Source organism: Cervus elaphus, chromosome 21 (genome assembly GCF_910594005.1).
Source record: "Cervus elaphus chromosome 21, mCerEla1.1, whole genome shotgun sequence".
In the NCBI taxonomy this organism is placed as follows: Eukaryota; Metazoa; Chordata; class Mammalia; order Artiodactyla; family Cervidae; genus Cervus; species Cervus elaphus.
The window spans coordinates 23,804,400-23,829,073 of record NC_057835.1 but is presented as its reverse complement, the minus strand read 5'-3'; the positions used below and the strand labels follow the sequence as shown (position 1 = coordinate 23,829,073).

Sequence of the window (24,674 nt, the reverse complement as noted above, 5' to 3'; positions counted from 1 at the left end):
CTCAAATTTCCCCTCTCTGATTATAACCCTCAATCACCTCAACTTGTTACCCTCAATGCCCTAGACTTCTTCTTAACTCTCAAAAGACTTCAGTGTATGGAGTCCTCTTGTTTTCTTTCCATCAACCTTGTCTTTTCTTTACTCTTCTCTTTAATAAATTGGTTCATTGTATCAATAATATATTTGCTGTTAGTTGATAGTATAGTAGATTTAGCTTGATGTATTAAAAGTAAAAACAACACCATAGGTGTTTATTTCTCTCTAACTAATCAAAAAAAAAAAAAAGACAGCTGTGAGTTACTTAAAAAAAAGAAAAGAGAACTGCCAACATGGAATTTGTTGAATAAGTACAGAACTAACATATATATAGTCATGTTTCCTAAAGCCCCACACACCTCCTCACATAGAATTACAAATTCCAGCCTTAAGAGCAAGAGCAAAACAGAAATTAAATCTATCTCCCTAATTTATTGCAGTGTAACAAACTTATCCCAGCAATACTCAGGGCTGTAACGCCTTCATACTTACAACTCCAGTCCCAAGAAATAGGACCAATACTTGTATCACAGACTCACCGTCTTCATCGAGACTTTGGCAGGCATCCTTGTTATGTTTGGAAGACTCTGCCTGACCGGCAATATACCCAGATCTGTGGATGCGTCATGTCGTAACAAGGATCTACTGTGCTGCTCAGGTTTGGCTGGGGAATGGTAGAGGTCTCAATCGCTTACTTTGGCTCAGCTCCACTGGCTTCTTGGGCAGCAGTGAAAACACCAACCTGAGGACCCCAGGCAGTAAGGGTGGAGACAGGACCTTATTTCAAAGCAGCCCCAGAGTTGCTTCTACCCAAGCCTGTCAGAAGATGCTTCAAAACAACAAAAAGTAACCAAGGGTCACCTGGCACCTAGAATCCTGGCAACGAAAGGCCAAGATTTAGGATTGCTTTCCTAAAGCAAAACTGCTGCTGGATTTGCCAGGGGTCAGCATGAAAGTCACAGTATCAGTCACTCAGTCATGTCTGACTCAGTGCGACCCCATGAATTGTAGCCCACCAGGCTCCTCTGTCCCTGGAATTCTCCAGGCAAAAATACTGAAGTGTGTTGCCATTCCCTTCTCCAGGGGTTCTTCCCAACCCAGGGATCGAACCTGGGTCTCCCGCATTGCAGGCAGATCCTTCACAGTCTGAACCACCCCGGAGCTCCTTTTAAAAATGTTTTTACAACAACAACAACAAAAGATGTCATTTTTAGGGTGTTATATTATGGAACTTTAGCAATAATAGCTGTCATTCATTCAACTTCTTGCCAGCAGGTCTTACTGTCAGAGAAGCACAGGGCATAACATTTGTGTTCAGACTAACTGGACTCAAGTCTTGTCCACAGGACTGATGGGTGTAACTTGGGCAACTCGTGTGCAAAATGAGTTTTATCCCAACTAACTCAGGACTAGATTAAAGGGATGAGGAGAGGATTCAACACTATCTAGCACAAGGTAAGCACAGAATAAAGGATCGCTCTTAATACTCTGCTCTGTGCTGAGTGCTACAGTTAGCACCTTACACAGAACAACTCAAGTCCTTACAACAGTTCTGAGAGATAATCGTCAATATTCTCATTTCACTAAAGAGTAAACGAGAATTAAATAATTAGTTTGAGGTCACTCAGCTACTATGTGACACTAGTCATTACTCAAATCCAGACCTATTGAACTTCAAAATCTGTGAACATTTTTAACTTGAAAACTGCATAATTTAATGGGCACTCAGGCTGGGTCATATTATTCTTTATTGTACCCTTAACCAAACACAATTACCCCAGTCTGCATAAGGGCTGTTATTGTCTGATTTCCAAATACTCAGAGGTCAATAAATGGTCGATCTACTAATATTCAGTGTAAAAGCCAGTAGACTTAGAGTTAGAACAACTGCCATGTGTATGAAGTCTAGTTCTCAGTCTCACCAGCTGTGAAATAATAAATTATACCTGTGCTAGACAGTTGCTATGAGATGGAAACAAGATTCATAAATATAGTTAGCGCAATTCTTGGCTAAAGGTAGATGCTCAATTAGTGTTTTATTTAAAGAAAAAAGAATATATATATATATGCAGTTCTTATAAGGATATAAAATCCATAAGAAAGGAGAAAGTAAGAGGGAAGAAAGAGAAAGAAAGAGAGCAAGGGAGGGAAGGAGGGAGATGGGAGGGAAGGAGCCCAGCTCTGCTCATCCTGACCCTTGACACCAGGAGGCACCAGCCCGGAGAGATGCCTCCAGGTGTCTGTTTGCATCAAGGACCAGAAGCCTCCGTGGAAAAACCACCAAAGGGTCGAATCCGAAGGCTGCTGCTTCAAGGCTGCAGCAGAGAGGCCCTTTGGCCTCGAGCACTGAATTTATCAGGGGCTTGTCCTCTGATCAGGCCCCAGGTCCTCACATCTCTGTTCTGGGTCCCAGGGTGGGAGGTGAAGTCAAGTGTATGCAAAAGGCAAGGCCGTGGGAGACCCAGGGTCAGGATTGCTGCTCTGTCCTGTCCTCTGTGTCATCCAGGAAGTGGAGACCAAGGCAAGTCCAGGTGAGGCCCCAGCTCCTGGGGCTGGACATGCCCCAGGATGACATCTAACAGGACATGCCTGACATGGATGAGACAAGAGCTGAGGGTGCTCTCAGGGGGGTTGGGAAGGGCTTCCGCAGCCTGTGGGCATGGTCAGCCACCTTGGTGATCAGAGACAGAAACAGAGCCATCAAGATGGAGAAGCACCATGACACCCAGGACTCCAGGCAGGAGCTGGGGTCCCTGAGAGGAAGCCTGTGTACACGGCTGGTGGGACAAAGCAGGAGAACTGCTCTTCAAGTGCTTCTATTCAAACCCCTTTTTAACCCCAGGCTGACAGAGCTTGAGAAAATATAAGTGCCCTAGAAACAAAGGATTTATAATGGATCATCTTTAATTGTCCTTTCCAAGTCAAAAACTGACCTTTCCTCATCTGAATGTACCAGCCATCACGTTGAGGCTTTGTTTGAGTGGTTGCTCTACCTGGACTGATTGTAGGTGTATCTGGTGAAATATCTTGAAAATACACAAATTTCAGGGTTCTTATGGAAAAGTGATGAAAATGATGAAGATGATGGTAAGCACAAAACTTCCTGTGATTTCCAGATTATAATTTGTTAAGCTCACTTTGGAATCCATTTGACTCACTGCTAGTGGAAATAGCTAACATCTCTATTCCAAGTATCTGAGGAGATGCCCCATGTCCAAGAACAAAGGAGAAGCCCTAGCAAGATGGTAGGAGGGGCAAAATCACATTTAGATCAAACCCGCCAGAAATGCTCAGAGGGCTCAAACATTGTGTGCACCAGGACCCAGAGACCCCACAGAGACTGAGACAGAACTGTGTTTGAGTGTCTCTTGCAGAGGTACAGGTCAGCAGTGGATTGTTGCAGGGGCAGGGGCGCTGGGTGCAGCAGACCTGGGTATGGCATAAGCCTTCTTGGAGGAGGTCACCATTAACCCCACCATAAAGCCACCAGAACTTACACAGGACTGGGGAAACAAACTCTTGGTGGGCACAAACAGAGCTTTGTGCACATCAGGACCGAGGAGAAAGGAGCAATGACCCCACAAGAGACTGACCCAGACTTGCCCATAAGTGTGCAGGAGCCTCCAGCAGAGGCATGGGTCTGCAGTGGCTTGCTGCAGGGCTGGAGGCACTGACTATAACAGTGCGTGCATGGGACCTTTTGAAGGAGGTCACTATTACCTTCACCATAGTTTCAGTTCAGTTCAATCGCTCAGTCATGTCCGACTCTTTCCGAGCCCATGAACTGCAGCACGCCAGGCCTCCCTGTCCATCACCAACTCCCGGAGTCCACCCAAACCCATGCCCATTGAGTCGGTGATGCCATCCAACCATCTCATCCTCTGTTGTCCCCTTCTCCTCCTGCCCTCAATCTTTACCAGCATCAGGGTCTTTTCAAATGAGTCAGTTCTTCACATCAGGTGGCCAAAGTATTGGAGTTTCAGCTTCAGCATCAGCCCTTCCAATAAACACCCAGGACTGATCTCCTTTAGGATGGACAGGTTGGATCTCCTTGCAGTCCAAGGGACTCTCAAGAGTCTTCTCCAACACCACAGTTCAAAAGCATCAATTCTCCAGCACTCAACTTTCTTTATAGTCCAACTCTCACATCCATACATGACCACTAGAAAAACCATAGCCTTGACTAGATGGACCTTTGTTGGCAAAGTACTGTCTCTGCTTTTTAATATGCTGTCTAGGTTGGTCATAACTTTCCTTCCAAGGAGTAAGCGTCTTTTAATTTCATGGCTGCAATCACCATCTGCAGTGATTTTGGAGCTCAGAAAAATTAAGTCAGCCACTGTTTCCACTGTTACCCCATCTATTTGCCATGAAATGATGGGACCGGATGCCATGATCTTAGTTTTCTTAATGTTGAGCTTTAAGCCAACTTTTTCACTCTCCTCTTTCACTTTCATGAAGAGGCTCTTTAGTTCTTCTTCACTTTCTGCCATAAGGGTGGTGTCATCTGCATATCTGAGTTTATTGATATTTCTCCCGGCAATCTTGATTCCAGCTTGTGCTTTCTCCAGCCCAGCGTTTCTCATGATGTACTCTGCATATAAATTAAATAAGCACAATAGTTTGGCCCCGGGTAAATAACAGGGAGGGAACACACTCCACCCATCACCAGAAAATTTGATAAAGATTTACTGAACATGGCCCCACCCATCACAAGAGCCAATTTCCCCCTCAGTTAGTCTCTCCCATCAGGAAGCTTCCACAAGCCTCTTATCCTTCTCCAACAGAGGGTAGACAGACTGAAAATCACAATCACAGAAAACTAACAAATCTGATCACATGGACCACAGCCTTGTCTAACTCAACAAAACTATGAGCCATGCTGCATAGAGCCACCCAAGATGGACAGGTCATGATGGAAAGTTCTGATAAAACATAGTCCACTGGAGAAGGGGATGGGAAACCACTTCCATGTTCTTGCCTTGAGAAACCCATGAACAGTATGAAAAGGCAAAAAGATAGGACCTGGATGCAATCTCAAAAATGACAGAATAATCTATGTTCGTTTCCAAGGCAAACCATTCAATATCACAGTAATCCAAGTCTATGCCCCCACCAGTAATGCTGAAGAAGCTGAAGTTGAATGGGTCTATGAAGACCTACAAGACTTTCTAGAACTAACACACAAAAAAGATGTCTTTTTCATTATAGAGGACTGGAATGCAAAAGTAAGAAGTCAGGAAATACCTGGAGCAACAGGCAAATTTGACCTGGGAGTACAGAATGAAGCAGGGCAAAGGCTAATAGAGTTTTGCCAAGAGAATGCACTGATAATAGCAAACACCCTCTTTCAACAACACAAGAGAAGACTCTACACATGGACATCACCAGATGGTCAATACCGAAATCAGATTGATTATATTCTTTGCAGCCAAAGATGGAGAAGTTCTACACAGTCAGCAAAAATAAGACCAGGAGCTGACTCTGGCTTAGATCATGAACTCCTTATCACCAAATTCAGATTTAAATTGAAGAAAGTAGGGAAAAACACTAGACCATTCAGGTATGACATAAATCAAATCCCTTACAATTATATAGTAGAAGTGAGAAACAAATTCAAGGGATTAGATCTGGTAGACAGAGTGCCTGAAGAACTATGAATGGAGATTCATGACATTGTACAGGAGGCAGGGATCAAGATCATCCCCAAGAAAAAGAAATGGAAAAAGGCAAAATGGTTGTCTGAGGAGGGCTTACAAATAGCTGAGAAGAGAAGAGAAGTGAAAGGCAAAAGAGAAAAGGAAAGATATTCCCATTTGAATGCAGAGTTCCAAAGAATAGCAAGGAGAGATGAGAAAGCCTTCCTCAGTTATCAGTGCAAAAAAAATAGAGGGAAACAATAGAATGGAAAAGTCTAGAGATCTCTTCAAGAAAATTAGAGATACCAAGGGAACATTTCATGCAAATATGGGCACAATAAAGGACAGAAATGGTATGGGCCTAACAGAAGCAGAAGATATTAAGAAGAGGTGGCAAGAATACACAGAAGAACTATACAAAAAAGATCTTCATGATCCAGATAACCATGATGATGTGATCACTAACCTAGAGCCAGACATCCTGGAGTGTGAAGTCAAGTGTGCCTTAGGAAGCATCACTAAGAACAAAGCTAGTGGAAGTGATGGAATTCCAGTCGAGTTGTTTCAAATCCTAAAAGATGATGCTGTGAAAGTGCTGCACTCAATATGTCAGCAAATTTGGAAAACAGCAGTGGCCACAGGACTGGAAAAGGTGTTTTCATTCCAGTCCCAAAGAAAGACAGTGCCAAAGAATGCTCAAACTACTGCACAATTTCATTCATCTCACATGCTAATAAAGTAATGCTCAAAATTCTCCAAGCCAGGCTTGGACAGTACATGAACCATGAACTTCCAGATGTTCAAACTGGATTTAGAAACATCAGAGGAACCACAGATCAAATGGCCAACATCTGTTGGATCATCAAAAAAGCAAGAGAGTTCCAGAAAAACATCTGCTTTATTGATTATGCCAAAGTCTTTGACTGTGTGGACCACAACAAACTCTGGAAAATACTTAAAGAGATGGGAATACCAGACTAAACCCGACCTGCCTCTGAAATCTGTGTGCAGGTCAGGAAGCAACAGTTAGAACTGGACATGGAACAACAGACTGGTTCCAAATAGGGAAAGGAGTACATCAAGGCTGTATATTGTCACCTTGCTTATTTAACTTAAATTCAGAGTACATCATGAGAAATGCTGGGTTGGATGAAGCATAAGCTGGAAACAAGATTGCCAGGAGAAATATCAATAACCTCAGATATGCAGATGACACCACCCTTATGGCAGAAAGTGAAGAAAAACTAAAGAGCCTCTTGTTGAAAGTGAAACAGGACAGTTGACTTAAAACTCAACATTAAGAAAACTAAGATCATGGCATCTGGTCCCATCATTTCATGGCAAATAGATGGGAAAATAGTGCAAACAATGACAGACTATTTTGGGGGGCTCCAAAATCACTGCAGATGGTGACTGCAGCCATGAAATTAAAAGATGCTTGGTCTTTGGAAGAAAAGTTATGACCAACCTAGACAGCATATTAAAAAGCAGAGACAGTATTTTGCCAACAAATGTCCATATAGTCAAAGCTATGGTTTTTACAGTAGTCATGTACAAATGTGAGAGTTGGACTATAAAGAAAACTGACTGCCAAAGAATTGATGCTTTTGAACTGTGGTGTTGGAAAAGACTCTTGAGAGTCCCTTGGATTGCAAAGTGATCCAACCAGTTTATCCTAAAGGAAAGCAGTCCTGAATATTCATTGGAAGGACTGATGCTGAAGCTGAAACTCCAATACTTTGGCCACCTGATGTGAAGAACTGACTCATTGGAAAAGACCCTGCTGCTGGGAAAGACTGAAGGTGGGAGGAGAAGGGGACAACAGAGGATGAGATGGTTGGATGGCATCACCGACTCAATGGACATGAGTTTGAGTAAACTCTAGGAGTTAGTGATGGACAAGAAGGCCTGGTGTGCTGCAGCCCGTAGAGTCGCAATGAGTCGGACACGACTGAGCAACTGAACTGAACTGACCCGATTCCAAGGACAAAGGGGAAAAAGTAGCAGAATCCTATCCTTAAAAACGAATGCACAGCACATAGGCTGTTGTTCAGTCACTTGGTCATGTCCAACTTCTTGCGACCCTGTGGACTACAGAAAGCCAGGTTTCCCTGTCCTTCACCATCTCCCGGAGTTTGTTCAATCTCATGTTCATTGAGTCAGTGATGCCATCCAACAGTCTCGTCCTCTGCACATAGGACGGGCTTCCAAACTGGCTGGAATCAAGTGGGCAGTGCACTAAACTTCCTGTAGGGTCCTGCAGTCACTGGGCTTCCACCCCTGTGTGGAGGGGTCCAGCCCTGCCTCTGCCCAGCAGGTTTCCCTAGGGAGGGGCCCCTAGGGGCCTGCATTTGTAGAGCCTTCCTCAAAGGGCACCTACCCACTTCCCTCCGTTGCTTAATCCTGGGGCATCACTCATGTTGACTTTCAACATCATAGTGTCAAGTTGGGGCCTCCCTGGGGCTCGGGGGTGACACTCGCCAGCACGGAGTCTCCCTACTGACACAGCATGGCTTTGATCCATGTCGTGGAGACAATGGGGACAGCCAACTCTGAGCCCTCCAGAATCAGGGACCTGGCCTCAGCCTACATGTTTAAAGGTCATGGCTACCAGGAACCCGTTTCCTGTCTCTTCCTTAGTGTGACTGGACAAATATCCGTCATCATCTTCTTAAGAACTGTGGGGTGTTTGTGTTGTACCCAGGGGGTCAGCACGGTTGTAGGTGCCCACAGGAGGGATTGGGCAGGGCTGGGGGGCCTGTCCACAGGAGGACTTGCCGCCAGCCACGTGGCCAGTCCCATGAGAACACAGGTTTGTCTGGTGCTTTGGCAGGTGTCAGGGGCCGAGGGACTAAGTTCCCATCTTGGAGACAGCCCCATCCTCACGTGTGATGATACCCGTGAGTATCACCTACTCATGAGCCGGACCAGCCTGTTTCAAGTGCTTCCCCAACACAGCTCAGTGTCCAGGGCAGTCTCCCTGCCAGTGATCATAAAGAGCAAACCAAAACCTGGGGTCTGGGAAGACCAGACTGAGCTGTGTTCCTTGTCCTGTAAGCTCCCGCTTACACAGAGGCTGTTCCGCTGGGGTGTGTGGGGTCCAAGTCTTCCTTCACACTCGGAACCCAAGTCCCTCTGTCCTCTCCTTCCACAAGTGAGGGTCTCTCCTGGGTGGAGGCATGATTGCCATCTCAGTGGCACCTGTAATCTCTGCGTAGCGCCGGACATTTGATGTGCAGGACGAGAGGAGGTAACCGAAATTAACCAGGCAGGTGGCATCCTCACGGAGGCATTAGGCTGGACCCCTCCTGGGCTGGGGAGGACAGAGGAGGACAGGATGCTAAATGCACAGGAGTTCTGAAGTTGAGGATCATTCTTTCTATTGTGATGCCTTTAAAGGCTTTGGAGGAGGGTCTGCAGAAGCTGATGAATCACATCCCAGCATAAGGTGGCCTGGCTCCCAGCACCGTGGATACCCCTGTGGGTGCCTTATCTGGAGACCAGAAGTGTCAGATCTAATCCCAGTGAGGCTGAGAAAGTCCACACCTGGGCAGGGCCACACCTCACTTTCTTGGCCAAGGGCCAAGGGGCAGCCCTGCCTCGGAGGACCCCCAGTTCCCGTGCTCCAGCCCCTCCCACACTCAGTTCCCAGTCCCAATACAAGGTTTCCTCATGACAGCCCAGATCAACCACAGTCACCCTGCTCACCGTCATATAAGGGACATAGCACACCTGTAAACGCCACTTGTGTTTCCACAAACCAAGTAAGCCATCGTTAATTCAGAACAGAGTTTTAAAAAAAAGTCAGGGTTTAAATAACAGTCTCCTGAAAGTGGGGCAATTACAAAATGAGGTCAAGCTCCTGTCCTGGGTGTGCAGGTTGTTCGTCCACCATCGGGAGGTGACAGGTCTTGCTAGAGTCTGGAAAGGAAAGCAGGTGCCTTCCAGAGCCCACCAGCAGGGGTCGTTGCGTGCCCACAGATCCCGGAACCGCAGCGCGGAGGACAAACACCCTCTCTCTGCAGTCTTTCCTGTTCCTCTAACTGCAGAGTCCACAAGTACAGACAAGACATCGGGGGCCCGCATGTCTTTGACCTTGAATGACACAGTAACCGCAGGGCAGCCGCCAGAGGCAAGAGGGACTCGAAAACCATAGCTGGAAGTGAGGTTCAGAATCCAAGGGATTCAACATAAAACGCATCTCATGCTGTCCCCACGCTCAGCAAGATTTTCTGCTTGGTGTCAGATGTATAGCATTTGTGGTGTCTCCTGACCACAACATCAAAGCCAGATGGACACACACAGAACCTGTGGCAGGGAGACTGGCCAGTGGAGGCCCCGCACACCCAGGAAGGACGAACACCCACACACCACACAGGACACAGACAGCCTGCTCCCCATGGTTCCTTACCTCGGTTCTCCTTTGCACACACATGTGTGTGTGTCCCTCACGCTGACGTTCCTGAGCAGACACACGTGTGTACCCGATTTCCATCCACGTCCCTGGAGGACAGGGACCCTGCTTGTCACAAAGCTCAGAACATCTTAGCAGAACCCAACACGCACTCTGATTGTCTCCCTTCTGCCTTGGGAAATATTTGTCCCCAGATCACCATAAAAGAAATAAATGAAGAGTACCGAACATAATTTACAGACAGAGAAACCCAGGAACCCAAGGAAACTTTTACTTCTCTTTCAGGGGCTGGTTGACTTTACCTGAAGCTGAGTTCCATCATGAGCTAGAACACATACATGTATATCTGTGTACAAACACAGACACACACACCACCATGAGGCCGCTCACACGTTTGTCATTCAAAGTTCAGTATCACAACCACTTTATTCCTGTCTAAATAGTTAAGAAGTCAGCTGCACGCTCTAATATTCTCTGGATATCACAGTCAAACCAGCGACATTCCATGACTGCATGTCTTTCAACAGAGGTAATCCCGCCCCCGCCCACACCAGGGTAATGGCCCAAACTGAAGTTGGAAAAGACACCATTGGTCTCAGGAGCTGGTTCTCTGTCTTGGCTGAGCTTTGGCTTCTTCTGGAGCTGGAATCACTCCATTTCCTTAGCTCAGTATCTGTACTGCTGCTCCCACACCTGAGGACCTACCTGCACACAAATCTTCCTGCAAAGTACACAAACCTGAGATGCACTCCCAAACCTCATGCATCTACTTTATTCCCCGAGTTGGCAAGGCAAGAATATGTCTTTCACTGAAAAGCCTGGGTCTGGGAGAAACCCCACTGGCACACGAAGCTGTGAGGAAGGGCTGGCCCCCCACAAGGTCACAGAGTTGTCTACAAGTCTTCTCCATCAGCTTCTTCAGAAAACAGAGCAAAGGAGAGCCTGCCTGCTAAGCCACCCCAGGTCCTGCCTAATAAAACTTCGTGATGAGTAAGGAACCAGCTGATGTGGGCCTCCCCACAGATCACAGGTAAGGTGAGGCACTCCTGCCAGTGGGACTCAGCCACAGGGCGGGTATTGATAGAGCCCCACTTCCTCCAGCAGGACCGAGATTCTCTGGGGAGTCAGGCCAGGGAGCCTGGACACTGCCCTCGGACCATCCTCCCTCCCCTCACTTCTCTGCCCCACAGCGGGCTGAGCCTGTCCCTACCTTGTCCTTTGTTGGGAGGCGCTGCTGTGCCCCCAACTGCTCCCTGACTGGCCTGCGGGTCAGTATTATCTCAGGACAAGTGTCCTTCCTCACTGTTCCTGGCCACCTGAGCCGTCAGCCCAGGACTTGTTTCTGGCAGAACAAGACCAAGGTTGGGAATGTGCTGCCCCAGTGACACATGGAAGCCAGGGGTCCTTGCCCCCACGCAGGGCTCTGTGCTGGGCAGTGACTGCCCCAGTGACACATGGAAGCCAGGGGTCCTTGCCCCCACGCAGGGCTCTGTGCTGGGCAGTGACTGCCCCAGTGACACATGGAAGCCAGGGGTCCTTGCCCCCACGCAGGGCTCTGTGCTGGGCAGTGACTGCCCCAGTGACACATGGAAGCCAGGGGTCCTTGCCCCCACGCAGGGCTCTGTCCTGGGCAGTGACTGGGCCAGTTTCTGGCCCGCAGGAGAGGAACTGCCACAGGTCTGAGCAGAATCCCTGCAGTGGGTCTTCTTGCAGGGGGGAGGTGTCCCAATGGTCTCCTCTATCTGCCATCCTCACCAGCCCCGAGGTATCTCAGCGGGGCGCCTGTGCCCTGACTCACCTGGGGCTGGCCCTTCCTGCAGCAGAGCGGACCTCACACGGGCCTGGCAGACCTGTGCGAGAACACGCCTCAGACAGGCTCCTGACACCCTCGCCGCCTGGCAGGCGCGGGAACACGTCCGACTCTGCCCAATGTCCACGTGACGAGGCATCTGTAACGCAGATCCAAGGGCTATCCCTTGAGGAGTGAAATACTGTTCAGCTCTTAGAGCGGATTGTTCACATACACACTTAAGCAGGTCACCCTGTGCTGTAATTATCGACCAACAAACAAACACCAGAATGCCTGCAGCCCCCTCACTGTGCTGAGCAGACTCTGGGTGGAGCTGAAGGAGGAAGTCAGCGCATTGGCATCTGGGTTTTCTCAAGGGGGTCGCGTCCCTGACAAAGTGCCTCCTGCAGGAAACGGGCTGGGAGGGGCGAGGAGGGCTCCTGTCCCAGTAAACCGGCCAATCTGAAATGAAAGTGCTAGTCGGTCAGTCGAGTCCAACTCTTTGAAACCCACCCCATGGATTGTAGCCTGCCAGGCTCCTCTGTGCATGGACTTCTCCAGACAAGAATACTGGAGTGGGTAGCCACTCCCTCACGAAACAGAAGTTCAGAAAGTTGCTCTGGGTTATCCTGCAGTTCATGGTTTATGGAGGACTCTGATGCATATTCCTACTTTCCTGGCACCCAGGAAAACTGCTTCTTTCAACATAAAGGTTCATCTAAATTCCTTTCTCTGGTGGTTGAACCAGTGACTCTTGGAAGGAAGGTACAGGGATCCTCCACAATAGCCCAGGCAGCTGGGGCCCCGCCCTCGGGGCCCCGCCCTCCCTGCCGCCTCACCTCAAGATTAAGAAGTTATGTGCCAGACATGCGCCTTCCTCTTGCAAGTCTTGACTTCAACTGTTATTTTTCCACTTGTTGTTTTTTTGTTTTTTTTTTTCCTCCCAGCACCTGTTCGAATCAAGGGTAGGGTGGTCTGACTGCAGATTTGTTCTTTCCTTAATCTTTAAGCAAGAGGTGGAAAGGATGAGAGATGCTTGAAAACATGGTTGAAATGTCATTTTTACAACGAGCCACTCTAGTGTATTTTTCGACTCAATACCGTGCACAAAATCAAGGTGTTTTTGCTAGTTACCCAGCTAGTTTAGAAACTTAACCAAGCGCTACAGAGGAGGCACCCTTTCTTTTAAAACGCCACACAGGAGAGTAGCAGAGAGATGATGCGGTGACTTTATACTGAAAAACCAGCACCACATAAAGCAAATAAATGTTTGAAACTATTGTCCCTAACGGCTCATTCACGCTTTTTTCCATTAAAAAAAAAAAAAAAAACACCTAGTGATGCATGAAAAGATAGAAGCGCTTCTCAGAGGCCTCTGGGAGAGCCCTTTCCATATTCCCACGGCAGGGACCTCAGTTTATCCTTCCCTCTCATCCTGGGGGGCCCGCTTCTCCCTGGAAGTGGGTCCTTCGGGGGACGCAAAGCGCTTCTTTCAAGCCCGGACGTTAACAAGTGACACGACCGCTTTATTTCCCGAGGAAGCGTCCCCACCCCCCACCCCCAGCCGCCGGGACACGAAGCGCATCCCCAGCGCGCGAAGCGGGCGGGTCTCGGCCCGGGCTGCCCCCTTGCAGGCCCGCGGCTCACTCACTGGGGCTTTGTCTTCGCCGCTACCTTCCTTTTTCAAAAGCCAGGAGTGAATTGCTCCGTTCCTGTGCGCGCCAAACCTCTCCAAAGCCACGAGGCTCCAGGAGCCCAGAGCCCAGCCTCCCCAGCCGGCGCGGAGCCCGCACCTGGAAGCCAGGCCCGGCCGGCGGACCCAGCGCACCCGGAGTAAAGACGCCCGGCTCTGCGCTCAGGAAGGAAAACGACCTCTCCCGAAAAGACTGAAGCACTTTTTTCCTCTCCACTGAAAGCCGGGGCACAGCCCATTTTGAACCAGAATAATTTAGTCTGACAACAGATTCCTCCTCTGCTCACAGCTGGCCCAGAGGGAGGAGCTGAAATCTGAACCTCTCGGCTGTGATTGGACCCTTCTCGCGAAAGAGAGGAAAAAAAGGCCTCCCCGCCGCCACCGCGGGCTCAGTCCGCGAGGAGCCCGCGACCTGGCGGCGCCGCACGCGCACCTGCGGGGCAGAGATGCTGTAGGACCGCGCGCCCCGCGCCCAGCGCCCCGCGCCCCGCGCCGCCGCCAGGATGCCGCGCTCCTTCCTGGTCAAGAAGCATTTCAACGCCTCCAAGAAGCCCAACTACAGCGAGCTGGACACACACACAGGTAAGGGGGGGCCAGATGTCCGCATCTCAGTCTGTAAATGGGTAACGACAGGGGTGTGCCGCCTCTCGACTTCAGTACGAAAGAGCTGGACACCCAGGCTGTTTGCTCCCGAAAGAGCGGTCCTTGCTCAGATCGTTCGGTCTCGGGTTTAATTCAAAACTTCCACACTCTGAGCTGGCGAGGAGAACTTCCCTGGGCTCTTGCGACGTCACGTTCCGCAGCGTGTACATACTTGCATAATGAGGACGTGGAGGCTGGGTGAGGCAGTGCGTGAACGTTGAATTATTGCCTTTTTCATGTAATAAGGCTCCTTTCCTCCAGAAAGCGGCTTGATTTACGCCAATCCTTGTACTTACCGGCGTGAGCCAAGCAAGCAGCCCACGCATGAGGTGGAAGAGAACTTTTCTGTATCTTTAGAAAGTGGGTAGGTTTCCCCCTGCGCTTGCTGGTCTCAGGGCCGGGCAGCCCCCCACACTCGCTCATGTGCGGGGCGTGGGGGGTGGTGCAGAAATGAGCCTTAAGCACAGTGACCGCAAGCAGCGGCGGCGGAAAAATAATGTCCTCCCAGCGCCTTCCTGCTCCTAGGAGTCTGTCTCCTTGTTCCCTGCGCTTTCGCGGTGCCCTCTGTCTCACGCCCCGCTCCTCTCCTGTCTCCGCAGTGATTATCTCCCCGTGTCTCTACGAGGGCTACCCGGTGCCTGTCATCCCGCAGCCGGAGGTCCTCAGGTCGGGAGCCTACAGCCCCATCGCCGTGTGGACCACCGCCTCTCCCTTCCACGCCCCGCTGCCCGCCGGCCTCTCCCCTCTGTCCGGATACCCCGCATCCTTGGGGCGCGTGAGTCCCCCTCCTCCGTCCGACACCTCATCCAAGGACCACAGCGGCTCCGAGAGCCCCATTAGCGACGAAGAGGAAAGGCTACAGTCCAAGCTTTCAGACCCCCACGCTATCGAAGCTGAAAAGTTTCAGTGCAATTTATGCAATAAAACCTATTCGACCTTCTCGGGGCTGGGCAAACACAAGCAGCTGCACTGTGACGCCCAGTCCAGGAAATCCTTCAGCTGTAAGTACTGTGACAAGGAATACGTGAGCCTGGGCGCCCTCAAGATGCACATTCGGACGCACACCTTACCTTGTGTCTGCAAGATCTGCGGCAAGGCGTTCTCCAGACCCTGGTTACTGCAAGGGCACATCAGAACTCACACTGGTAAGAGAAACGCATAGTCAGGGTGTCACCGTCCAGCAGAAGGAAGCTCTGGGCTGGCCGTCCGATTTGCCTTAAGTGGTGACACAGTACTTTTGATGATGGATGTTCGTTTTTAGCTACTTCCTGACGACTCCAAAAGTCCTCAGAGCAGAAAGGGCTCCACTGCTTGCTAACAGCCTCTGCTCCCGAGACTGCAAACAGCATTTAGACTTTGGAAAGTTAGATTCAGGAGGTTTGGTCTCAAAGATCAGTTAGCAAATCAGGAGAGATGTGCTTGGCCGTTTGTTCTGTGAAATGTCTCCCAATGATTAGCAAATACCGATGTTGTTCTCCCAATCAACTGATTAGGCAGACAGACCGATGAAGTTTTTGGTTCTTGGGTTTTTGTTGGTTACATTCTTGCTGTGCTGTCTCTCACCCACAGCAAGTTGGATAGCGAGGGCTGAATTTGCTTTCCGTTGTTTGCTTTTGTTTTGTTTTTGCTGCTGAGTTTTCTATTCCTAGCACAAAATCACCCTGCCAGGAGCTTAGTCATAATACAGAAGGAGGGAAAAGGGGAACTGTTGGGAAACCTGGGGAGGAGCTGGCCGTTAGCTGCACCTGCCGAAGAAGAGAGCTTGAACAAGCCAAGTCCTAGCACGACAGGAATTATTTCTGCAGGACTGGCAGCAGGAATTATATATTTTTAAAATTTTTTTAATTTGATTTTTTTTTAAGTGCAACTTTCACATTTGTCTTAAAGGGCCAGACATTGAAACAAGTATCAATTAAGGGGGATTTGAATCAAGTTTTGCTCCTTCTCATGCTTTTGGCAAAGTGTGAAGATTGCTCGTAAGCCTCTTCTGGATTTGCATTTCCTCTGAAAACACTGACCATCTTTCTTTCTCCCCACCCTGCCCCACCCCCCCAGGGGAGAAGCCTTTTTCCTGCTCTCACTGCAGCAGGGCCTTCGCAGACAGGTCCAATCTGAGGGCTCACCTGCAGACGCACTCGGACGTCAAGAAATACCAGTGCAAGAGTTGCTCCAAAACCTTCTCGCGGATGTCCCTCCTGCACAAGCATGAGGAGTCTGGCTGCTGTGCGGCGCACTAGTGACACACCCCTGTTCACTTTTGTCACGCATTTTACTTGTCACTCCGCCTCTGAGCGACAAGCAAAAGTCCAAAGGCATTTTGTCTTGTGCTGACAAACTCGAATAATATGTATAGACACACACACACACACACACACACACAGCTGCCAGGGCAGGGGATTCCATGTGCATCAGATGAATCCTTTCCGAGTGAAGTTTAAAATGACCGTATATTTACTGACCGATAGATGGAGAGGATAAAAGACAAGAATCTTGCTCTTCTATGATGAAGCAAAAAGCACATTGCATCTTTTCTTACTAAGAAAGAATGCAAAGATTTACTTTGCTGCCAAAGCATTTCAACTGCAAAGAACAGTGTTTCCTTGTACGGGATTTGTAATAGATTTTCCTATAGGACAAGAATCTGCCAGACACTATCTCAGGTGCCTTATAAAGTATTCCAAGTTCACTTTATTACATGTGTCATGTCTGGTCCACCATCCTTGAACTGAAGCCTGCTTTGTTACCTGTCGTACTTTAAACTCTGTTTTTGAGGGAGAGAGGGAGAAGGAAAGAGAGAAAGAACAAGAAGGAAAAACACAAGAGAATGTATTAAAAGTGTTTTTTTCTTCTTTTTTTGGCCAATAAATAGTATGTGCCTTCGGGAGTCGGGAAAGACTATTTTGAACATTCCTGGTGCATGCTCCATGTCTTATGTTTTAAAAGATTTTTAATGATTTTCTAAAATCAACTAAAGATGGGAATAAGTGCAACAAAGGATTTTTAGAAACTCTGTGATGTCACTTAAACAACTTTAAATGCATACAACAAATGCAATCCACAACTGCACCCCTTCTAGCTGTCTTTTTAGTTAACTGTATAGTTGATGAGTCCATGTAAATTTGTGTTTATTTTTATATGATTGAATGAGTTTTGTATGAAAGTGAAAAGTTGTCTATAGCCAATGCCTATAAACAACCTGAAGACTTGTGAAATTTACATTTCTTTTTTTAAAAAAAAACAGTTTTCAAGGTTCTTTTTTACAATAAACATTTTTGATTTAAAATCTATTGTTTGTATGCTCTCAGAAACTTTACTTACTTCATGATTAGTTCAAACAACTATATAAAGAACTGCTTCTTTTGTTAATAAGAGATAAAGTGAATGGTGTTCATTATGAATATCAACTGTTAGTTTATGTGTTCGATTATAGTAAAGCCAATAATTTTTTTTACTCTTAAGATAGTACTATTACATTCAGAAAGACAACATCTTACTGGGAGTTTGTTAGCATGCCTCTAACAAAAATCACACTTTCTGAGTGCTAAGAATATTCACCTTACTGATAGTCAAGAATATCTTTCAAAACCTTTTCTTTTTGATGACTTGATTGTGTTGGCTTTATGAAATCAAATTACAGTCACTGGTTGTAATTAGTGTCTGTCATATGGGCCTCCAGAACAGTTTAAGGACTCTAAAAGAAATGTCATTAATGATATATAAGAAGAAAAATAGAGCATCTGCATGAAAAGATTAGGAAAAAGATTTATTTATAGTAGTAGACTTATTACAAATTGGAAAATTAAGTCATTCAAAGAAAGCACCACATCTAGTAGGTTAAGATAATCAGCAGTCTGACAGGTGCATGGCTAAGAAAGAGAAGGTTGGGTTTTCTTTTTATGGTATTTTGAAGAGGCCCCAGCTCAAACCCACTGTGACCTAATCCAACAGGGCAAGACTGGCCAGCCCACCTACAAGCACATGCTCACCAAACACAGTGGACTGACTCACACATTAGGATGCTAAACAACCGTCACAGGCACTGTGACAGTCACCACGCTATGTATTTAAATCCAGACTCAAACCCATGTTGAGCAGAGTTCCTGCCACCATTAATCACTTCTCTCTGGTTTGCTCAGAACTCAAAGAATTATTTTTCCTTCTAATGTCCTTGTGATACAAACAAAAGCCAGAACTAGTATCTCAAAGACATTAGCAATACCAACGTATCCCTTAGATGCTCAGACACATCTCAATGTGTGTTACATTTTTTAGCTGACATATAAAAAGGGAGTATGTCGACCAAAAAGCCCCTCAATTTCATATTTTGTTTAATTTCTTTGTATCTCAGGACATATCTCTCTAAAGCAAAATTATTTGAAGAGCAATTTATAAATGTAACAGAGATGGCTGATGTCTTGTCTGGGGTATTCTAAAGTCAAGAAGAGACTGCTTTAGTTTGTGTATATGGTATATAAACGATGCCCAGAAGTTTGCAGGCCAGGTAATATGTAGAAATATCTCACAAGGACACGTGTACGTGAGGCAGGCAGCATCTCTGTGGCCTTCTGGTTGGTCCTCCCAGAACATGACTCGATCTCCTTTCCTCGTCTGTAGATCTGCAGGCATCTCATTTCCTGGTGTCCAAAACACAAACTTAATTTTCTAAGGGGAAAATCTGTTCATTCGTTTAAATTCCTAGTGAAGAATTAGTGGTAATATTTTTGAAATATTATATATTTTTTGCAGTACATATAAAATGTACATTTCTGCTTTGTCCTTACAATTTTCATTGCATTCATGATTTAAATATTCTACTTTCATTAATGTCATGAGTTTGAAGTACAGTACATCAATTAGATATTGAGATTTTCTATAGGTATAGCTCAGTAATTTTTTAGAATTTTCAGCTTTTCTATGAGGTTTTTGCACATCCTGTAATACATAAGACCTGGCTTGGATGTCACATACTTCGAATACTTCCCCAAATTCAATCTTTCTGAAAGAGTTATATCATTTACAATGTGGTGCTTATCTCCCTGAAGGGCAGTTTCTTGACAATGTTTTCCCTCACTAGACAGAGCACCTTAAAATAAACTTACAGCAGCCAGTACATCATCTAGAACACAGATATTAATGCATGTTTGTTGAATGAATAAGAGAATTAAAATAATAGAAATTGGTGAAAATGGCCTGCGGACCTAAAATACATTTAACATATTTCCCCTTTATTGCAAAAAGTCTTGATAATATTTGAGAGATCCTCTAGACAAATGTGCTGGTGAGTCTCCTAACAGTGATGCCAGCCTCCCGCCAACAGGGCAGACGCTTCAAACAGGGGATAAGGGGCAGGTGCACCTGGACCAGGTTTGATGGACTTTCTAAGAACCTGAGCTTTGAAAACTATGGTTTTAATAATCAGGGTGTGTTCTAAGGAGCCTACTCAGGATCCATCCTTGTTCCCTATGAGACAGAGTGGCACAGTAGGAGGAGTCCCAGCTTTTATTTTCAGCTTATATGTTTATATTATTGGCTTTATGTCCCTCTGCAACCTGACCCTTGGCACCCCGTTTCCTGAAGTTTAAAGGAGGATGAGACCCACAGGGTCACAGCTGCAGCCCATCAGTCTCGGGCACGGTGTCCAGGGTGCTCTCACTCCACACTCAGCCAAACCTGCTCCCTGGTCGGATGTCCCCTCACCCGGTCACCTCCGGTGGCCACGGTGTCTCTATGAAGCTGGTCTTTTACGGCTACAAAGATTAAACTCCGAGTTTGGAGAATGGAGCCAGGGCAGCAGAGGCCACGAGCTGCAGAACTGAAATCCAAACCCAAATTCTCCGGCTTTCCAGACCTGTTTCTTCCGCTGCCCTTGGGAGGAAGGGCCCCTGGAGCACCTGGGTCATGGACCCCCGCATCGCAGGCACACGGCAGGCAGAGGCCTCTGGAAGCCCAAGAGAACGCGCTCCTAGATCACACAGCGCAGGGCTGAGCTCAGGAACCATCGTAACTCGGGGATTACACAATCACGTCCAACAATCTCCAGAGGCATTTCCCAACTCGGCTGGAGAAGCCCTGTTGGCCCCACTTCCTGCGGGCCCGCCTGGCAGGGCCCACTCCCCACCTCCCCACAGCTCCCCTGCGCCCTCCTGGGGCCATGAGCCATTTCCTCCCCCGACCCCCACCCCGGCAAGCTGGAAGGCAGCTGGTCTTCATCCTCAGCCGTTAACACTTCATCTTCTGAAGGCCACTACGGCTCCCTCTCACACCCACACTCCTCACCCGGCTTTTATCTCCAGAGACAACAAGGCTTCCAAGGCAAACATCCTTTCTTTCACCACTAAAATGTGGACACTTCAGGGTAATGAGGCAATTATAATTGTGAAAAGTCGAAGGCTTCCCTGGCTGACATCCACTTCCAAGGAGTTGCTCCTAGTTTAGATACGGGAAGCTTTCTGATCAAAACTCACTTAAGAATAAGTGTCCTGTCATCACGGGGAGCAAGGATTCTCGAGTGAGACAGCTTTTCTCTCCTTCTTATCTTCCCACCGGGGGCAGATGGAGAGCAGAAGGACTCCCCTCACCTGAGACAGACACACACGGAGGGGAAAATCCTCTCGTTTCATTTGCGTTGGTAGAAGTGAGTGTCCACAGTCACAGGGCCTGAGCTCTGGGCTGAGTGAGGGCCGGCCCCTCAGGCCTCCAGGAAGTAATCATTACCCTGTGGACGGCGTGCACGGAAAAAGCAGCGAGCCTGGCAGGCCTTCCGCCCTGGCCCCCAGCCAGACCCCAGACAATGAGCGATCAGCAGAGGAAATAGCCCCGCATCCCTGGCCTGGGACCCCAGAGAGGCCGGCGGGGTATTTATAGCCATGAGTGGGAAGGCTGCTGCCAACAGGAGCCGGTGCACTGGTACAGTCTGTGCACTAGCTCACTGAGGTAGGTTGCTCTGCTTATGGTCCACTCGGCCAGTTGTTTGGGAGATGATCTGTGAGTTATCACTAACTAGTTTTCTTAGACAATGTCGGGGGACGGTCAGGATGGGGAGAAGGATGGATGACCTTCTCCCGGGGCTTGTTCTGGGCTGGAACTTGCCCCCACCCCTCCCAGGGAAGGACTTCTGCTTCTGCAGAATCAGCAGGTAGCAAGAGCTGGTTCTGCAAAGTGGGAAGAAAGACTCAGGCAAAGTGAAATAGCGAGACATTCTTCTAACAAAGACAACGAATGAGCATCATATTTCTCCTGAGTTCCAGCTTCTGCCTGTAGACGCTCAGATGAGCAGAGTCGGAACTCTCCTATGATGCATGAGTTTTGTATTCAGACTCGGCAGAAAGAACAGTGAAAGAGGCTAAGATCCTCACAGCCCCCACCTCTCAGATCTCCGTGAGCTGCAGTCATCCCGGGGTCTGGGGTAGGGCAGGGCCTGGGGGTCTGCATTTCTAGCTGGCTCCCAGGTGTTAGGCTGACCCTTGAACATCACCCCAGGGTGCCAAGCTGTGACCACACTCAGCTCCCAGCCCCACCCACTCCCTATTCCAGCTGACGGTGGTAAAGACAGGATCACACAGATGTCCAGTGAAGCAGCTCCTCTCTTCCGGGCCACCTGATGCAAAGCGTCAACTCATTGGAAAAGACCCTGATGCTGGGAAAGATAGAGGGCAGGAGGAGAAAGGGGTAACAGAGGATGAGATGGTTGGATGGCATCACTGACTCAATGGTCTTGAGTTTGAGCAAACTCCGGGAGATAGTGAAGGACAGGAAAGACTGCCATGCTGCAGTCCATGGGGTTACAAAGAGTCAGACACGACTTAATGACTGAATAGCAAAACACACACCAGCTGCTTCCACTCCCACTCCAAGACTGGGCCTTGCTCTCTGCAGAGAAGCTTAAATGTGATTTCAGCCCAAAGAGAGGAAACCACCCACACTGGCAAGGCTGATGGGGCGGGTCTGGCCTGGACCCCTCCCCTGGCCCTCAGGTGGGCTCCTACCTGAGTGCCGTGGGACTACTCTAGGAATGCTCACAGGCAGCTTGGGTAGTAACTGCACAGGCTTCTCCTGCCCGATTACCTTGTGTCTTTTACAGACATTTGACATCCTGCCAAGTGGAAATTAGTTGATGTATTTTTTTTCTAGTTCCTAGGTTACTTTTGCTATGTTGTTTTAATTTAATTATGTATTACTTATTAATATTTACATAAAATTGCAAATGGGCACTCTTAGGAGAAAATGATTTTTTTCTGAACTGATGGCAAGTAATTCTTTTCTCCCATAATAGCCAATGTTAAATGTTAAATGTTTTTTTTCCCCCATTATAGCCAAACTCATCCAAAATACAATAAAATGATGACAGACAATTAAACTAAGGATCATTTTACCCCCTAAGCCCATCATTGAATAAGGAATATATAATAATAATCAGTTGATCCTTGAACAACACAGGTTTGAATTGCATGGGTCCATTTATAAACGGGTTGTTTTCACCACACACTGTGGCACCTCACAGTCCGTGACTGGTTGAATCCATAGACACTGGGGTCACCTGTAAAGTTATACACAGATTTTCATCTGTGGGCAGTTTGGCACCCCTCACCCCTACCTGTGTCGTTCAAGGGTCAGCTGTGTGTATAATGAAGGATTCCCTATTTCTTTTTTTTAAACTTCGAAGAGATTTTTTTTTCTTAAGTCACATGTAAGGAACACAGAATCAGAATGGCTTTAGACGTTTCAACAATACTGGACATTTGAAGATAAAGGAAAAGTGACTTCAAGATCAAAAGAAAACTATCTCCAATCTAGAATTTTACATCCAGCCAAACAATCACAAATGAGGGTGCCATGAAGAGCATCTTCCATATGCAAGGGCTCAAAACATTATTCTATACACCCTTTCACAGGAAGAAGTATTCTTTTGTGCCTATTTCTTACATTAAGCACCATTTGAAGGATAAATTTCACACTATTGACCATATACTGATCACTTTGTGTTCTCTTATTTTATGGAGTAAATTTATTTTAAAACCATTTTTGTCAAAACAAAACAGAATACAGATCACCATGTCTTAAGCCTATAGGTCTAAAGGAAGTGAAGGAGTGAATTATAACTGGGCAAATTCAGCAGAAATTACCTGAAGGTAAGAACCAATGTCAGATTTGGGGGATGACACAGAGAAGAAAATGGTTGCCCACTCCAGTATTCCTGTCTCAGGAATTCCACAGATAGAGGAACCTAGCGGGCTATAGTACGTGGGGTTGCACACAACCATATGACTTACACACACACACATATGCACACAGTACAAAATGCCATAAAACATCACGACATGCTGTACTGGCCTAGGGTGGGCATCTTTGTCAGGGTGGTCATCGACCAGGTCTAGTTAGTCCCATCTTGCTTAACTCGAGCTTAGGGTGGTCGCTGGGAGGTCTACCTGCCACCTCTGACAGGGGGATAGATGCTGTGGCCTGAGCCAGGTGGAGGCAGTGAGGGCACTTGGGTGTCTGTGTGCCTGTGGAGCTTTGAGGTCCTGCCCTCCTCCTGGCTGTGCTTCAGGGCTTGCTTATCAGCTCTGGTCATCACTGCAAGTTATATGTGCTATAGATAAAAGCAACCTTCTGAGTCCAGGCCCAAAATGCACACTTGGTCCCCTCTGAAGCACGCTGACCACAGTCCCCCTTCCTATCTCCTGTGGAAAGAGAGGATGATGGCTGGACCTGCAGCAGCCCTGGGGGGACCAGAGGCCCTTCTAACTTCCAGGTGTCCTGAAGACAGACACACAGACAGGTGAGAGGCCCAGTGGAGTATCTCCAGCATCGGGGGCAAGATGGATGGAGAAGAAGGGGTCCTAGGGCCATGGAGAGTGCCGCTGCTTAGTGGCTCTCGGATTTGAAATCATGAATCATGGGAAGATCCCCTGGAGGAGTAAATGGCAACCCATTCCAGTATTCTTGCCTGGGAAATCCCATGAACAGAAGAGCCTGGCAGGCTATAGTCCATGGGGTCACCAAGAGTCAGATACGACTTAGTGACTAAGCACGGAATCAGCAAAAGAGTGGTGGAAACATGCATTATCCCCCGAATTCGGAATTAGAAAGTTGGCAGGGGACTGAAAGTCCTGCATGTCTCCCAAGCTCCCAAATAAGGCTGATACAGCTGGTCGGGGTCCTGAGACCCTGCAGAGGGCAGGGTCTCAGGAGGAGAGGGGGATAGAGGCTGAGCCCCTGCAGTTCATGATGGGATGAGAGTTAGGACTTGTGCACAAGTTTAGGATCATTCTCTTGCTCACTCCAGTTCATCGCACTCCACTGCTTGCCGAGCAAGCCTGGTCCTAGGCTCTAGAGGAAGGAACTGTTAGAGCAGACCATCCCCCCAGTGAAAGAATGGAAAAGGAAACAGCACACACTTGTTCTGAACGATTCCAAATTCTTTACAAATTTCTTTATAGCACAACAACTTTCAGAAAGTTT

The 24,674-nt window shown here is 47.6% G+C and overlaps 1 protein-coding gene and 2 long non-coding RNA genes across 3 annotated transcripts; 1 reads left to right on the top strand and 2 right to left on the bottom strand.

Moving 5' to 3' along the window:
• Positions 1-4,572: 4,572 nt before the first annotated feature.
• Positions 4,573-13,932, bottom strand: LOC122679164. The gene is made up of 3 exons (XR_006336341.1): positions 11,888-13,932; positions 8,745-10,178; positions 4,573-4,630 (listed from the first exon to the last, which is right to left on the bottom strand). It is a non-coding gene; the product is annotated as an uncharacterized LOC122679164 (long non-coding RNA).
• Positions 13,933-13,943: 11 nt separating this feature from the next.
• SNAI2 (snail family transcriptional repressor 2) lies at positions 13,944-17,500 on the top strand. Its single transcript, XM_043879441.1, has 3 exons — positions 13,944-14,153; positions 14,813-15,358; positions 16,269-17,500. The coding sequence occupies exons 1-3, from the start codon at positions 14,075-14,077 to the stop codon at positions 16,448-16,450; spliced, it is 807 nt and encodes a 268-aa protein (XP_043735376.1). The 5' UTR covers positions 13,944-14,074; the 3' UTR covers positions 16,451-17,500.
• On the bottom strand, positions 16,528-23,499 carry LOC122679165. The gene is made up of 2 exons (XR_006336342.1): positions 23,483-23,499; positions 16,528-16,594 (listed from the first exon to the last, which is right to left on the bottom strand). It is a non-coding gene; the product is annotated as an uncharacterized LOC122679165 (long non-coding RNA).
• Positions 23,500-24,674: the final 1,175 nt, after the last annotated feature.